The sequence below is a fragment of the Pogoniulus pusillus genome, chromosome 6, assembly GCF_015220805.1.
Source record: "Pogoniulus pusillus isolate bPogPus1 chromosome 6, bPogPus1.pri, whole genome shotgun sequence".
NCBI classification, from domain to species: domain Eukaryota; kingdom Metazoa; phylum Chordata; class Aves; order Piciformes; family Lybiidae; genus Pogoniulus; species Pogoniulus pusillus.
In genome coordinates this window covers 7,321,251-7,337,674 of record NC_087269.1, presented here as the reverse complement: position 1 = coordinate 7,337,674, position 16,424 = coordinate 7,321,251, and the positions used below count along the sequence as shown (strand labels likewise).

The window sequence follows — 16,424 nt, the reverse complement described above, 5'->3', positions numbered from 1 at the left end:
AATCCAGGCCACTAAAATCCCAACCATTTCATACCATGGTGATAAGCTTTGAGTAGGAAAAAGCAGTTATTTCTCTGGCTGTTGTTATGGGTCTGAATTCTCCAGTTTTCATGTGAAAATTGTATCACATACCAGTGAGAAATTTGTTTTGTTAGAGAAATTATGCTTCAGGAAGATGTGAAACTCAAGGGCGGTGATATGACACTTAAGGACAGCCTTAGCTGTAGCAACCATGATAAAGTTTAAGATCCTTAAGGCATCAGAAGAGAGCGTGAAGCAAGGTCACTGCTTTGGATTTCAGGAGAGCAGACTTCATCTTCTTCATGGATCTGCTTGGCAGAGTGTTATGGGGTAAATTCCTGGAGGTAAGAGGGCCCTAAGAATGCCCTCTTCTGAATACTTCCTCTCAGTATTCAAGGACCATCTCCTCCAAGGCCAGGAGCAGTGCATTCCAAGATGGAAGAAGGCAGGCAAGAGTGCCCAGAGGCTGGTGTGGATGAACAAGGTGTACCTGGACTTACTTGGGCCAAAAGGATGAGTCTGTAAGTAATAGAAATGAAAGTGGGCCACGTAGGAGGACTACAAAGAAGTTGTCCAAGCAGCCAGGGATCAGGTTAGGAAAGCAATGGTGCAGATAGACTTGGCTAGGGGCAGAAAGGGGACTAAGAAGAGTGTTTTCAGGTACATCAGGGACAGAAAGGCAGCTAGCAAAGAAGTGGAGCCTCTCCAACAGGAGAATGGAGACCTGGTCATGATGGACACCAAGGTTCTTAACTACTTCTTTGCCTCAGTGTTCACTGGCAAGGGCTCTAGCTGTACCACCAAGGTCCAGAAGACACAGGTGGGGCATGGAAAAAGAAAGACCTGCTCTTTGCTAAGCAGTGGGCAGATTTGAGACCATCTAAAGGGGCACAAGCTCATGGGGCCTGACAAGATCCACGGGTCCTGAGGGAGCTGGCAGATGAAGTTGTGAAACTGATGTCCATCATATTTGGAAATCTGGATTCATGGCAATCTGGTGAAGTATCTGCTGACTAGAAAAGGAGAAACATAATCCAATCTTCAAAAAAGGAGAAAAGGAAGACTCCAGAAATTATAGGCAAATCAGTCTCACTTCTCTATGTGGCAAGATCTTGGAGCAGATCCTCCTGAAGACCTTGCTAAGGAATATGGAAAATTAAGTGACTGGTGTTAACCACCGTGGCTCCACCAAGGGCAAAGAATACCTAACAAGCTTGGTGGCTTTCTATGATGGAGCTACAGCATCAGTGGATAAGGAAAGAGCAACTGATATTATCTAGCTGGACTTGTGTAAGATGTTTGATTCTGTCCTGCATGGCATGCTGGTCACCAGATTAGAAAAGTGTGAGCTTGGATGTGGACCACTGGCTGGATAAGGAATTGGCTGAATAACTGCACTCCAAGAGTTGTGATCCATGGCTCAGTGTCCAGAGAGAGACCAGTGACAAGTAATATTCCTCAGGGGATGGTACTGACAAATTCTGGAAAACATCAGGTATGGTTTGCAGGCAGGTTTCACCGTGGGAAAGTGTGGAAATGACTTTCTACTCCAAACTTGTGGTGGTACAGGAAGAGAGCTTCCTATTGTCCTTCCTTGCTGTGCCTAGACTTATGACTTTTGAGGAAATGATAAATCCTGCTGTGGGAATTATGTGAACGTTTTTACTAACTTGAACCATAAAACTTTTCTGGGTTACTCCCTAGGGAAATTTATTTCCCCTTAGGTTAGCAATACCTCATAAACCTTCTAGGAATCTCAATGTGAGTCTGAAGGTGAGTATAATAATGGTGTTCTGTTTTAGCTGAGGTTTATGAAAGCTCTTTATATAAGAAACTTCTGAATAAGTCTGTAATGATTTTATCTTGGCTTTTTAGATGACAGGGATTTGCTTGGGTTAGCAGATTATAACTTGGGTGTCTAGACTTGACTTTTTAAATTACTTTAGAATTAGGTTATAGGTTTCTTTTGATTAAAAGTGTATCTTTGAACAAGTGTCAAAAGAAATAGCCCTATGATGTAACATGTGTTTCCCCTTCTTGTAACCTAGCATAAGCTTTGTGGTTGCTTGAAAAATTACAAAGTTTGTCACTGTGGTGAGAAAAAAATGGCACACTGAGGAGCTTCTTGGCCATTTTGTTCCCTTTATATAATCTATTGGAAGGCTGTATTGTGTAAGGGCAAATCAGGCCAGTTCTTGGCCCCTCTTACTGCATATTAAAAGACCCCCAAACTTTTCAAACATCCTTTTGGAAACAACTCTCTCAAAATCGCAGAATCACAGAACTAACCAGGATGGAAAAGACCTTTGAGATCATTGAATCCAACCTATCATCTAACACCTTCTAGTTAACTAAACCATGGCAATAAGTGCCTCATCTGACGGTGACACCACTGCCTCCCTAGGCAGCCCATTCCAATGCCAATCACTCTTGCTGTGAAGAACTTCTTCCTAACAACCAGCATAAACCTGCCCTGGTGCAGCCTGAGACCATGTCCTCTTGTTCTGTCCCTGGTTGCCTGGGAGAAGAGACCAACCCCCACCTGCCTGCAACCTCCCTTCAGGTAGTTGTAGAGAACAGTAAGGTCTCCCCTGAGCCTTCTCTTCTATTAAAATGCTATTTTAATTATTCTATTTTGAATGATAAAATTACTCTTGGCTCAAATTTCTATTTTTTTTTTATTTGACCATCCTAATCATTTTCAGAGAAAGAAATGAAAAAAAAAAAAGAAAAACTGAAGTAAACTTTTGTCTCATTGCCCTTGCTTTGTGTTCTTTCACTGTGGGATGGTCTCACATCTTTGTATGTGATTAACTTCCTCTGAGCAAAAATGGGATTTTATCCCTTTGGCCATCAAAATCAGTGTTTTTAAAAGATAAACAGCATATTGTATAATCCCTTTTGAAATGTTTGCTAATTCATCTTAAACAGTTCGGGGTTTGTTCACAGTGTTGTTGGGAAATCAGTTATAATTTTAGTGACTTTGTGTCTTCTGATATGTAGCTTACTGTTGGGTATAGTAATGGTACATACAGTGATTTTATAGAAATGTCTGAATTTGGTACACTGAAGCACAAGCCATGGGCTTGAAAGCAGGCCACTGAGCTGGGTGAAAGTGTAGGATCAAAGTGCCTCTGAAAGAAATGTGGTTTGTAAAACAAGAGGCCTCAAGTCTAATCTAATTGCTTTATGGCCTTTACAGCTTCATATAATTTGGTGCCTGTTTTTTTACCTAGACACCATAACTGTCTCTTTAGGATTAAGCTGATAAATCCTCTGAAGGACTAAGATAATATAGCTTGTTGGAAGATAAGAAATGCGTAGCTAATGTATCCTAGCAATTAGTGTGTAATCCTAATGTAGTCCCAATGCAAATGTATGTAACCAATCAGAGTCTAACATGATTTGTAACCCTGTTATGTAGCCTTCTGATAGAAAGTATATAAGCCCATGCTTGGGTGTAATAAACTGGAACTTGCTTGTATCAAGCTTTCTCCCCGTTTCTTACCCTATTACCAATGGTAACTGGCCTGTGGCAGCTTACCTTTATCTATGGCCTCTTATGTTCACTTGTTTAATGTAAACAGCTCATCTCCCTTCCTGGAATTCTCTTTGAATTACATTTATAATCCTCAAGAGTGACTAAAGCAACCTCCTCTCTACCACTCTCATTCTAATGGTTCATTGCTATGCCTTTTCCACAAGTAGTTAATCTCTCTTGAAAAAGGATGATTAGGAAAGTCTTTGTGATGTTCTAGGTGAGACTTCACCAGGGCCTGGCTAAATAAACTTAATATTTTTTAAATTTATGTACATATTTATTTGCATACATTTGGTATGTAGTGAAATGACATTTGTATTGCATCCATGTTAAAGTCATGCTTTCAGCTTCAGTGCATTAAATAAGTTTAGTTTTTATCTCAGATGTAATTTCTTTTTGTCTTTACATGTTGTTGAAGATATCTTTTTTATTCCTTTTTTTCCCCCCTCTCTCTTCCACTTGAGCAGTCTGAAAATGGTTGTGGTAAAGTTGGACAGCAAAAGTGACCATGGTATTGCAAGCTGTAACTACGTCCAGCAGTTTAGTATCTGTCAGATTTAATTATTTGAGGTTATCATAGTGACTTGCCTGAGCATTTCAAGAGAAAATGTATGTAATAAAATCCTCTGGAAGATTGGCCAGATGCTGATGAAAAATGGCAAATTGCAAATAAGAGGCAAGTTGCAAATAAGAGGCAAGTTGCAAGTAAGGAAGCCCCTATTATGGGAATGATTTTGTGTGGAGTGGAGTGGTTTTGATTCTTTTTTTCCAACATTAATTTGCCCTTATTTTTACAGTATTAGGCTTAAAAATTAAAACCTGAAAATAACAAAAATCATATTTCCTCATTTCTGGATTGTTTATTTCTAGAGCTTTTTATATATTTGGCTTTTTAAGCTGCTGAGGATGCAGTTTTGCATGACCGATTCAGTCAATCGAATACTTCATCTGATTTAATGATAGAAAAAGTGAGATCTTTTTGTGAGTGAAAAGAGTTATGTAAATGATTTCAATAAAAATTGGATTTTTGGTTTAAAAGTAGGTGGAGATCTATATCAAGAAGTTATTTAAAAGGGAAAAAAAAAGGCAGATTATATGGATAGTCTTTAAATCCAGACACAAGTGCAATTTTGCCTGAATGATGCAATATTCAAGCTGCTGAAGTGCGAAAGGGATCAGAACTGCGTATATACATTTCAGTATTCAAAATGCAGACAGCTCAACTAAATTTTAGAAGGAGAAATAAAAGGAGAAACTGTAATACTGCTTCTGACTTACTGCAGAAAGTTGTTGCTGCACTCTTCTTGTGGAGAGGTTGGTGCTGGTCTCTTCTCATAGGTAATTAGTGATAGAACGAGAGGAAATGGCCTCAAGCCATGACTGGATAGTTTTAGACTGGACATTAGGAAGCATTTTTCCCAGCAAGAGTGGTCAGGCATTAGAATGAGTTGCCCAGGGAGATGGTTGAGTCACCAACCCTGGATGTGTTTATAAGTCGTTTGGATGTAGTGCCTGGGGATATGGTTTAGGGTGAACCTTGTAGAGTAGGGATATTGGTTGAACTTGGTGATCCTGAGTGTCTTTTCCAACCTGAATGTTTCTGTGATGCTACTCACAAATTAGGTTGCTATCCATAGCACATGGTTTTCATTAGGCAAAAAGGGACAGCTATTCATGTTTAGCTACTTATGTTTTTGTGCAAGTCATATAAAGCTATGCAATATTCAGTTTTACTGTGAGAGTGCTTGAAATGCTACAGATAAAACTACAAAATGTTATTCATATGCTCAGAGCCATAGTGGAAGTTTATGTGCCTGAAAAGCATATATGCCAATATTGAGTACTGTTCATTTGCAATCAACAAACAAGGATGATGTTGGCTGCTCAGAGAGGTTGTGGAGTCTCCTGTGGGACTTTGAAAACCCACCTGGATGCATTCCTGTGCAAACTACCCTAGGTAATCCTGCCTTGGCAGGGGGGTTGGACTCGATGATCTCTGGAGGTCCCTTCCAACCTCTAACATTCTGTGATTCTGTGGTGATAGAAAGGTGTATTTACAGGTTGTCTCCTCACCCACCCTCTTACATATTGTTTATTGAGTGAATCCTATTTATTAGCAAGGCATTGTGAATACAAACTACAGTTTCATTTGTATGAATGTGATGTTTGTGTTCAGAGTTACAGTTTTTAATAGCTTGATAATATTCAGCCTAAAATACTAGTCACTTTATATATAAGTATACCGTGTCAGTTATCAGTGGAGTACTGCACAAATATCAGCATTCATATGCTGAAAATCATTACATTCCCGTTTAATTTATACTTTATTATGTGCTATAAGCACTTGTTACTGAAGAAAAATACAACTTAGAGTGGCAATGCCTGGAAGCCACTTAATGAAGGTAGAATAGCAACTGAAAGTCTTGAGTCTCTTCACTGAACAGAAGAATCAGAGGAAAAGGAGGTGATCGTAACCATAATATCAGATAAAAATTGAAATGGAATTTAAAGTAACTTTCAGATGAAGCAAGGTATATGATGATGTGTGCCAGCCTTGGGTAAATAACTTTATAATGGCAGCCAATTTAGGTTAAGAATTAGGAGACTGCTCCAATTTGAAAGTCCTTGCCCACAGTGTCTATTCTTCTGACATAATCTACAAGAGGCTGTAGGTGAATTATTTCTTCCATTTCCCTGGAAGAACTGGCTGTCTGATCATCACAGGCTCTTTTGAATAGGTTGGCTTCTGCAGGAGGCACTTACCTTCTGGATTGCCTTTTTTTGTGACTTATGTCATCAGGCAGGAAGATGGAGGGGAAAAAAAGGGAAATTTCAGGGCTGCAGGCAATAAGTCACTTAACCTTTCTGTCTTTTTTTATTGCTGTGATAAAGTATTTTCCAATTGTGTTTTATTCTTCAGTCATAACAGCTATTGTGAATGGTTTTATTTGGCATCTCTTTACAGTTATTAATGATGTGATGTAAAACGTGGATTTAAGTGCCAGTTTAATGAGTTGCTATCAAATTATCCTTCTGTGAGTTCTCAGCAACTGAGTAGATATACTTGCAGCTTAATAACTAAAGAAACCGTAGTTAGAAACTGATTTTAGCTCAATAATTTTACAGTTTACTAGCAAAGTATCTGTCTGTATTTACCTTATGCTGCATACATCTCACAACTCACAGCACTTCAGTTTCTGCCAAGCTTCTCCAGACAGCTTCCTCATGATTGAGTACAGGAGTTCCTCAAGCAGCTGAAGTGGCTGCAGCACCAAATTCTCATCAGCCAGCTCTGCTGGGACATAACTCTTCATTTCATCTTTTCTGACAGGCTTGGGCTTTGTTTTGTATGTGTGCTGAACACGCACATGGGAGAGTATGAGATGGTGCTTGGCACCTGTAACAACTACGTATTTCTGGTTTAATTAAGACTAGCTGGTAACAGTCTAATAACATTCATTTGCATATAATGTGATATATTGATATAAAATGACTTCTTAAAACAAATGCCTAGTTATTGGTGTGTTTATAATTATAGTGAAAATGCTTTCACATCCTTTTAACTACTGCATGTTAGAAATATGGAGCCTTAAACCTATGTTTTTTGTACATCTGTTCCAGGATCTAATTCTTGGGTCGTACCAGAAACTAGAGGAGCAATTGTGCAGGGTGGATATGGCCACACCAGTGTCTATGATGGACTGACAAAATCAGTTTATGTCCATGGTGGCTACAAAGCCTTACCTGGCAATAAATATGGATTGGTGGACGATCTTTACAGATATGAAGTTAATACTCGGACATGGTAAGTGAGATTTGCAACATCGGGAACTAAGTTATTTGTTACTGAAAAAAGAGAACATAAGCATAGGGAAAGGTAGAGTAAGGTTCTAGTAAAGTCACAAAGACAGCTCCAACTCTTTTTCATGTTGCAGAGCATTATATATTCTCTGCAATGAAATGGAAGAACGGTGCTGAGAGATTAGATTTACCCAGTGGATTAGCAGAGCTACCCACTGAAGGAATGACAGAGAGGAAGCTTTGCATATGTTCTGCAAATTAAGAGAAGGTTCTCCCATCCAGACACAGCTGCTATGCAGAAATAATATGTGTGTACTGTTTCCACAGTATGAATAAACATTCAAGTACCTGTTGCATAAATAAGCAGAGGAATCTAACAACTGTGGAAGGCATAAAACTGTCAGAAAATTCCTGATATTCTAGATGGATCCTCAGTTATTACTGTTCTTGGCATTTCTATTTTTATCAGATCCTTGTCCCTAAAGTTTATTGTGACTTTTGAGTGCCACTTACATGTTATGTATAAAAAGTGACCTGAAATGTGTGTTCTTATATTAAAGAAGGTTGGAGATCAATATCTGTTTCTTGGAACATATTGGTTTTGCAACTTAATGTTTCTATTGGCTTTACTTCGAGCACAGCTCTTGATTTTGAATATCACTAACTCATGGCACTTGGAAACATTAGTCCAAGATTTTTGTCTTGATTTTTTTCCTCTTGTCTCTTTTAATGTATTTGTAAATGTATTTAATTTTAATGCTGTCTTATTATACTCTATTTTTGGGACAAAGTGATATTGTATTCTTTGGTGGGCTCAAGAACATAATTATTGTACTATTTTAATTTGTTATTAATATGCAAACTAATAATGGGTGCTGCTAATGTGGCATTCTCTGCAGCTTGTAGAGAACTTCACTCTCCTCATTTCATGAGTATTATACTGGAAATCAGTTGTACTGTGAGACTGAAAACTGGCTGAGAGATGGGCTAATGACACTTAGCAATAATATAATTGTTTATTGTAACTGTGATATTGTATACTCAGTATTCAAAGCACTCAGTGAGCCAGCTGAGTCTGAACATACCACAGGCTAGGAGAGGTATTAGGAGGAGGGACCATGGCCTATGTACATGGCTTTTTGCACACTGACATTTGCCTCTCACCACTGTGTTTTTTTCTCTTGCACACACTCTTTCTGTTTGATCTGGCTGAGGTCCATATGCTTTGCTGTCTTGATAGACAAACCTGATTGCTTGTTTTCTTCAGTGGCATGCAGATTTTAATTTCTGTGTATCAATTAGGCCTAAGCTTTATGCATCTCAGAATGTGAGGGGGCGATATTTTAATTGCTAGTGTGAAGGTTATTTCCAATCATAGAATCATAGAATCAACAAGGTTGGAAGAGACCTCCAAGATCATCCAGTCCATCCTATCCCCCAGCCCTATCCAGTCAACTAGACCATGGCACTAAGTGCCTCATCCAGTCTTTTTTCTTGAAGACCTCCAGGGACGGTGCCTCCACCACCTCCCTGGGCAGCCCATACTTGATGGAGAGTTATAGTGGTTGTAGTAGATGCATTGCTTTTCATTACTTGCATACTGCTGCAGTTGGCAATCGGAGGGCAATGTGGTGCTAGGCTTAGATAATGGACTGAAAGAGTGGAAGCACCTGCTGGCTCCTGGGTATTTCTGTTACCATTATAATATCATGCTGCTGTATGCAGCACTTGGCATCTGTGTAGTCAACATGGAATAATGTTTGCAGATGGATGTATATGTGCATAAATACAAAGTTCAGTGTAAAGTGTGATGAGACTTTCATGGAATTTGCCTGGAGTTGCTGTGTGTTGGACAGTTCAGAAGATTGCTTTCATCACTGGTGCTGATCAGTAGTGAAGATCATAGCCCAATTGCCAAAGTTGGTCTGTATTACAATTCCACTTCTGCTGAATCATGGAGAAAAGTCACCTTCACCAAGAAGGATGAAATTTGACACACAATGTGCAAAAATTAAGGGAAAACGAGCTCTGCAGAATATGAGAACTTGAACTGAGGCAATGCAGTTGAGTGACAAGTAGATAAGGGAGTAGGCCAAAGAAAATTTGCTGTTCTATCCACTGTGGAGAAGAGGAGAGAGTCCTTAATTTTTCCTGAAACACAGTATAGCTCTTTAGGCTTTTAGTGTTTGAGATAACTACTTGTAGGCAGCTGCAAGGCAGGATAATAAAGACAGAGCCTAGTGTATAGCAATTAATGTAAATTAGGAGATAGGAGCTGTAGAAAACTGGAAAAGAAAAGACAGAAAGACATCTATAGTCTGAATGGATAACATGTTTGTAGTATATTATCATTCTTTTAACTCAGAGCAGCAGTATTCCTCCACTACTAGTTGGAAAATAACTGTTACAAATAATGTTTTGTTCTATTTCCCTGTCATTCCTAATTTTGTATGATGCTAACTGATGAGTTGAGGTGAAATGAGTCCAAACTAGAGGAGGCTAGATTTAGATTAGACATTAGGAAGAAGTTCTTCACCATGAGAGTGGTGAGACACTGAATAGGTTGCCCAAAGAGGTGCTGGAAGGCCCATCCCTGGAAATTTGTAAGACCAGGCTGGATGTGGATCTGGGCAACCTGATCTAGTGTGAGCCATCCCTGCTCATGGCAGGGGGTTTGGAACTAGATGATCCTTGAGGACCCTTCCAACCCTGACAATTCCATGATTCTATAAAAAAAAATCATGTTTTATTATCAGTATTCTATATCAAGCCAATTCCTAGTTTGAAAAAGACACTTGTGTGATGCTCCATTTTCAAAGTCTGTTAATTGGCAATACACAACAAAAATGAAAGTCACTTGGACAGAAAGGGTTAAGAACAGAGCCAAACTGATGGGTATGCTGGTGGCTTGAAGGAATTATCACATTTTAAAGCAATTAAAAAACCCCTCACATACTTTCATTTAGTCTGGTATTTGCTTTGTTACTTTCTGGAGGCAAAGGGGATCTATTTAAGTGACATGATGATAACTTAATCCCTTCCTCTCAGCTTGTCTAAACATACAGTCTCTTAACACTTAAAAACTCATCTTGATTATTGGTGGGTTTACATCATTATGCCAAAGCAATGAGACACACTTTACACCTGTGATGATGTAAAAATATTGAACAAATGTTATCAGTGTGATTCAAGAGAGAGAGGGAATTATTCAATCTGAAGAATGTCAGGTCAGGGAACAAATGACAAAACAGTTTAATTGTAGATGTGAGCAGCAGGCAGTAAAGTGAGACTCTAAACTTGAAAATATGAGAGTACTGCAAGAACTAAAAGGTTATGGGAATGTAAATAATAGTCTGTACTGACGATCTAATCAGCTCTTCACTAACATGTCTACAGCTGGTCTGCTTAAGTAATTCAAGCTGGCAAATCCCACAAATGGTTGCTCTCTCCCTTGGTAAGATTTATTTGCTATGATTCAATCAAGTTGTTATCTTGTTCTTTTTACTAGTTCCACACCTGCCACTTCATAAAACTGTGGCATTGATAGCTCTTGACTACTGTTGGGCCCATGTTATTACTCTGGCAGGGAGCAGACCACACAGGCACAGGATAAAATGAATGAAGGGAGATCAAAGATTCAATCCACTCAGGCTAGTCTGTTTTTTTGGTGCTGAGATTTGGTATGTTTGAGTTTGCAAGCCTGAATATATTTATGAAGCAATGCAAGTGTTTTTCATCCTACCTAGAAGGACCTCTACCATTTCTTTTCCAAGCCTAAGTGCTGAATTAATAAATAAAGCTCCTCTTTTTTCAATCCTTTTGGTAATCTGAAGACTCTTTTAGCCTTCTAAAGAATTCTTTATTCCATTCCATAAAGTAAAAAAAAAAACAAACCAAAAGTAAATCCAAACAACATGCCTAAGTATATATAAGAGTAGGAAATAATGGTACAGATGGGTTTGCAGTCAATTGTGACTAAAATTTACCTTCTCTTTAATCACTTAAGAATGTGAATGTGATACACTTGATTTCAGGGAGGTTACTTGACAAACCTTTTTAACTAGGAAAAGCATGACATTTTAAATGAGTGATAAGTATTTGTTGTAATTAATCTTGGAAACAATCTCAATACATTTTGTCAGAATAGCAAGTAAAAGCTTTACTGTAGTGTTTTCCTTGTATATTATATTGCTTTAGTGTATAACTTTTTGAGTGTATTTACAGGTTTGCACAGGGTAGTTTGTATGAATTTGTTCTTGTGTTTTGTAGGACTATTTTGAAAGAGAGCGGTTTTGCAAGATACCTTCATTCAGCTGTCATCATCAATGGAGCCATGCTCATTTTTGGTGGAAACACTCATAATGACACTTCCCTGAGTAATGGTGCAAAGTGTTTTTCTGCTGATTTTCTTGCGTATGATATAGGTATGTATCTGAGTTTGAAATACCACAGTGGTGATTTCTGAAGTCCAGCCGATGTGATTCTTTCAAGTCATGATTCCAACCACATTCAATTTATTTATAGAATGTATTAAAATCATAAACCCAGGCATTTGTTCTGTAATAGTCTTTAAGTTTTTGGTTTATGGAATCAAGGATAATAGCTGAAATGATCAGGATAAAAAAATGTGTGCCTAATACTGTCTTCTAATATGAATAGTGGTTATGTTGCTAAATGAAGTGCAAGAGTTAGTGCATTTTGGTGTTAGCAAAAGTGTGCTTGGTTTCGTGGGACAGAAGATGAGGCTCCACAGGGCTCTGGGCAACCTGACCTAGCTGAAGAGACTTACTGCAGGGGGGTTAGACTAGATGACCTTTGGATGTCCCTTCCAACTCAGACTACTCTGATAGACTTAATGACAAATGGTGCTAAAACCAGAAAGTTTCTTTCTGAGGCACCAAAGCATGCTGTACAAATCTCAGAATAGAGACTTTAGTCCAGTTACCTGAGTTCAAAAGCATAAGTTAGTAGTACCTAAAGAACCTCACAAACTTGGCTGTCAATGAATTGGGAAGATGCTGGTCTGTCATTCAGGGAGAATGAGATAATCGGGAGCGATAGTCAGCATGAGGTAACGTTTAATGGAGCAAGGTGTAAGTCATGCACTTAGGAAAGAATTTTCTCCTCCAAACTACAGGAAATGACCTGTCAGGGGCTTCTGTCTGAGTCGGGAGTGGCATGTGGCTGTGGAAGTGGCCACACACTTCTAAGGAAAAGAAGTATGGGTGCTTCTTTTTGGTTGTATTTTGGCAGCATGCATTGAAGAAAACCAAACCCACAAATGGTATTAAGGCTGACTGAAGCATGAGGAACCTTTAGGAGACAGTAAAGTGATGTGGTATATTTAATTTTGCACAAGAGTGGCTGAGAGCAGGAAAAAATGCTGCTTATAAATATATGATAAGAATATGCTTTGGAGGAGAACTGTTTAAGGTAAAAGGCAGTCTTGAGACATGACTACCTGAGTGTAAGCTTTCAGTCAGCGGAATGGTTCCAGACATTAGAGTGTTGCAGTTACAGAAAAGCATCCCAGTAGGATTGTGGAGGCTGTAAATCTAAGAGAATTTAATGAGTCCATAATCTGTTTCCTGTCTTGTTTACTGCCACTGCTGTTTTTGCCATAAATAGTTTCTTTTGCTTCTCTAATGTTCATGTCTGTGTTTTATGTATAGGCTGCAGTATGAACAAACAGGTCATATTAGGTCTAAAAAGCCACTTGTCCTGGGAAGTAAGAAAATAGGAAATGTGTCAGAGCATTCTGAGAAATAGGCTTGTGCATGATCCTGCTGAGAACAGCCTGTGGATAATGCCTGGATCTATTTTTGGCAAGCGTTTATCAGCAGATTACAAGAGTAGCTGATGGCCCTTTCATGGCTTTCTGCATAGATATCAGTGCAATGTGCTTGCTTTCATGTTGAAATAATCAGAAAACTGAATACATGGAACATACATGTTTTATTTCCTGCCAGTTGCAGTGAGTCTGTGAATAATGGCTTCTCAGAACAGTGGGATTTTAACTGTATCCCTGTATTACATATTGTGTAGCTTCTTGTAGGCATCTGATTGTGTCTGCCATTGATTTTTCTCTCACTTCAATTTACAGATGGATTTAATATTTAATGAAACAGAACTTCCTCCTCATTTTAGAGGATAATATTGCTTATTGGTCTCCATTTAGTTGGAGAGTGTGCACTTGAGAATAAACAGTGTGAATCCCAGGGTCTGGATAAGTATAACTTTCAATGAATCATAGGATCATAGAATCAACCAGGTTGGAAGAGACCTCCAAGATCAGCCAGTCCAACCTAGCACCCAGCCCTAGCCAGTCAACTAGACCATGGCACTAAGTGCCTCATCCAGTCTTTTCTTGAAGACCCTCAGGGACGGTGCCTCCACCACCTCCCTGGGCAGCCCATTCCAATGGGAAATCACTCTCTCTGTGAAGAACTTCTTCCTAACATCCAGCCTATACTTCCCCAGCACAACTGGAGGCTGTGTCCTCTTGTTCTATTGGTGGTTGCCTAGGAGAAGAGGCCAACCCCCACCTGTCTACAGCCTCCCTTCAGGTAGTTGTAGACAGCAATGAGGTCACCCCTGAGCATCCTCTTCCCCAGGCTGCACACCCCCAGCTCCCTCAGCCTCTCCTTATAAGGTTTGTGTTCCAGGCCTTTCACTCTCTTTCTGACTTTAACACATGGGAATATTTTATTCTAGTTGGTAATGTTGCATGGTACTGGGTTTTTGGTTTGGTTTTTTTTTTTTTTTTAGGTGAAGCAGTATTTTTTTTCTAATTGATTGGAATGTTTTATACAGCATTCATATCTTCCTGAAAGTCACATTCTCCATGAGTTATGAAACTGATGAAGTACAAAAGGGAGGTTATTCCTCCCCTGTACTTAACACTGCTCATTCCACACCTTAAGTACTGTGTCCAGTTCTGGACCTCTCGGTTCAAGAGAGATGTTGAGGTACTGGAATGTGTCCAGAGAAGGGTGACTGAGCTGGTGAAGGGTCTGGAACACAAACCCTATGAGGAGAGGCTGAGGGAGCTGGGGTTGTTTAGCCTGGAGAAGAGGAAGCTCAGGGGTGACCTCATTGCTGTCTACAACTACCTGAAGGGAGGTTGTAGCCAGGTGGGGCTTGGTCTCTTCTCCCAGGCAACCAGCAACAGAACAAAGGGACACAGTCTCAAGTTGTGCCAGGGGAGATATAAGCTGGATGTTAGGAGGAAGTTCTTCCCAGAGAGACCGATTGCCTTTGGAATGGGCTGCCCAGGGAGGTGGAGCTGTTGTCCCTGGTTGTGTTCAAGAAAAGACTGAATGAGGCATTAAGTACCATGGTCTAGTTGACTGGACAGGACTGGGTGACAGGTTGGACTGGATGATCTTGGAAGTGTCTTCCAACCTGGTTGAATCTGTGATTCTATGTAGTAAATACTCTTTTAAAAAAAATTAATCTATGGTGATTGACTTGATTTGGACTTAATTTTCTGTGTTACTTCTTTCACCAAACTAAAAGTGCAACCTCACGGCTCACGTTAAAGACTTTGATTTAGTTGTGGCAATTAATGAGGCAGGAATTATAAACTATGTGGTTATTTTATTTCTCAAAAGCCCCACCCTTAAACTATAAACAAAACAGCTCTAATTCAGTTGGGAAAATCTTCACAAGGATGCTTATGAGAAATTCATTGATTTAGAAGAGTCAGAAAATTGGAAAGGTTTGGTCACATTGGAAAGGTTTAGTTTTGCCCCACTTCTGAATATGCAGCATGGAGCCCTAGGGAAAGTTTGTTTTACTTACAGCAGCGAAGTAGAAATTTTGAGATAGTCCTTGGCTCCTTTGCAGTGATGTTGGAACTGCTTGGCATTTTGATAGATGTTCAGAGGCTTCTGGATCTTCCCAGGCTCCAGCAGGGTGCTGGGAAAGAGGCAGGCAATCTCTGATCTGATCCTGGTTCCTCTTGGCATGGAGTTTTGAAGAGGTGCTGGCAGGATCTCTTGCTGATGTGCAGAGAGCATGATGCAGGTGGCACTTCTCACCACACCACGAGGCACTTAATGCCTTCTGGTAAACTTGAAACACTTCAGTTTCCAGATAGTTCAAGCCCAACATGTCAGGGCTAAGCTTGTCCGAAGCTCGAGGCAGAACAGAACATGTTGTCCAAGCCAAGAGCAGTGAGGCAGAGAATGTTGTCTGAGCAGAGCAGCACATGCTGAAGCAGAACAACACACACTGGGGCAGAGCAGTGAGGCAGAGGTAGTGCAGAGCAGCATCTCACCTACTTGGAAATTAGCTCAATTTGTATTATTTGCCTGAGTGTAGTGGCTCCTTTGGCCACAGAGATTCACCAGTCAAAATGGCATTGGCAAAACTGACCACGTTAGGTGGTTTACTCTTATTTGGGTGAGGCACTAAGAAATACCTAAACACCTGTGGGTACCTGTTTATCACTTAGGGAGGGGACATAATGGCCCAAGCCTTTCTTTTCCTGCTGCCCTTGTTTCCCCCATCAGCAGAAGGGTGGAGCAAGCCAGGATATCTAATAGGCTAATTGGCCTTCCAGGATGGACATACTTTCCCAGAAAAGAGCAAATACTTATTTTTCTAAGAATTCAATAATTATGGAGCAAGTGTGTTTCAGAATTTTGTTTACTTTGTACCAACGAATTCCCAAACCATGGTCAGAAGAAAAAATATGTGATGTTATCAGCATTGTGTTTCCTAGACACCTTGCAAGTGATGAAGTGTTGTGTTCTGTCTTGTAAAAAATGGGTGCTGTCTGTAAACCAGCTGAATCCTGGAGATAGAGCCTAGACTATTAATGTTCAAGTTGGACTATGGAGTACTTTTGATTGTATCTCTTATTTTATGTGACATAGTCTTATGGGTAGATTACTTCAGCTTTTTGCTGTCCATGGAAACACTTACTGGTTTTTCATATTAATATGCAAGGAGTATTTGGGGGGATTCATCTCAGTTAAGTTTAGCTGTCTGAAAGATTAGTTTCTAATGCAATCTGGTAATCCAGACTCTCCTCTGGTTAGTGGTGGGAGATAAG

General features: G+C 39.7%; 1 protein-coding gene across 14 annotated transcripts in view; it reads left to right on the top strand.

The window, feature by feature from the left end:
- ATRNL1 (attractin like 1) overlaps positions 1-16,424 on the top strand; it is a 624,604-nt gene that overhangs the window by 89,251 nt on the left and 518,929 nt on the right. For all 14 annotated transcript variants that reach the window (XR_010302493.1, XR_010302494.1, XM_064144312.1 and 11 more), the window contains exons 9-10: positions 7,184-7,367; positions 11,633-11,787. Coding sequence is in view for 12 of the 14 variants with exons in the window: in XM_064144312.1 (XP_064000382.1) it covers positions 7,184-7,367; positions 11,633-11,787 (339 nt within the window). In the remaining 2 variants the exon portion in view is untranslated. The remainder of the gene's footprint in view (positions 1-7,183; positions 7,368-11,632; positions 11,788-16,424) is intronic.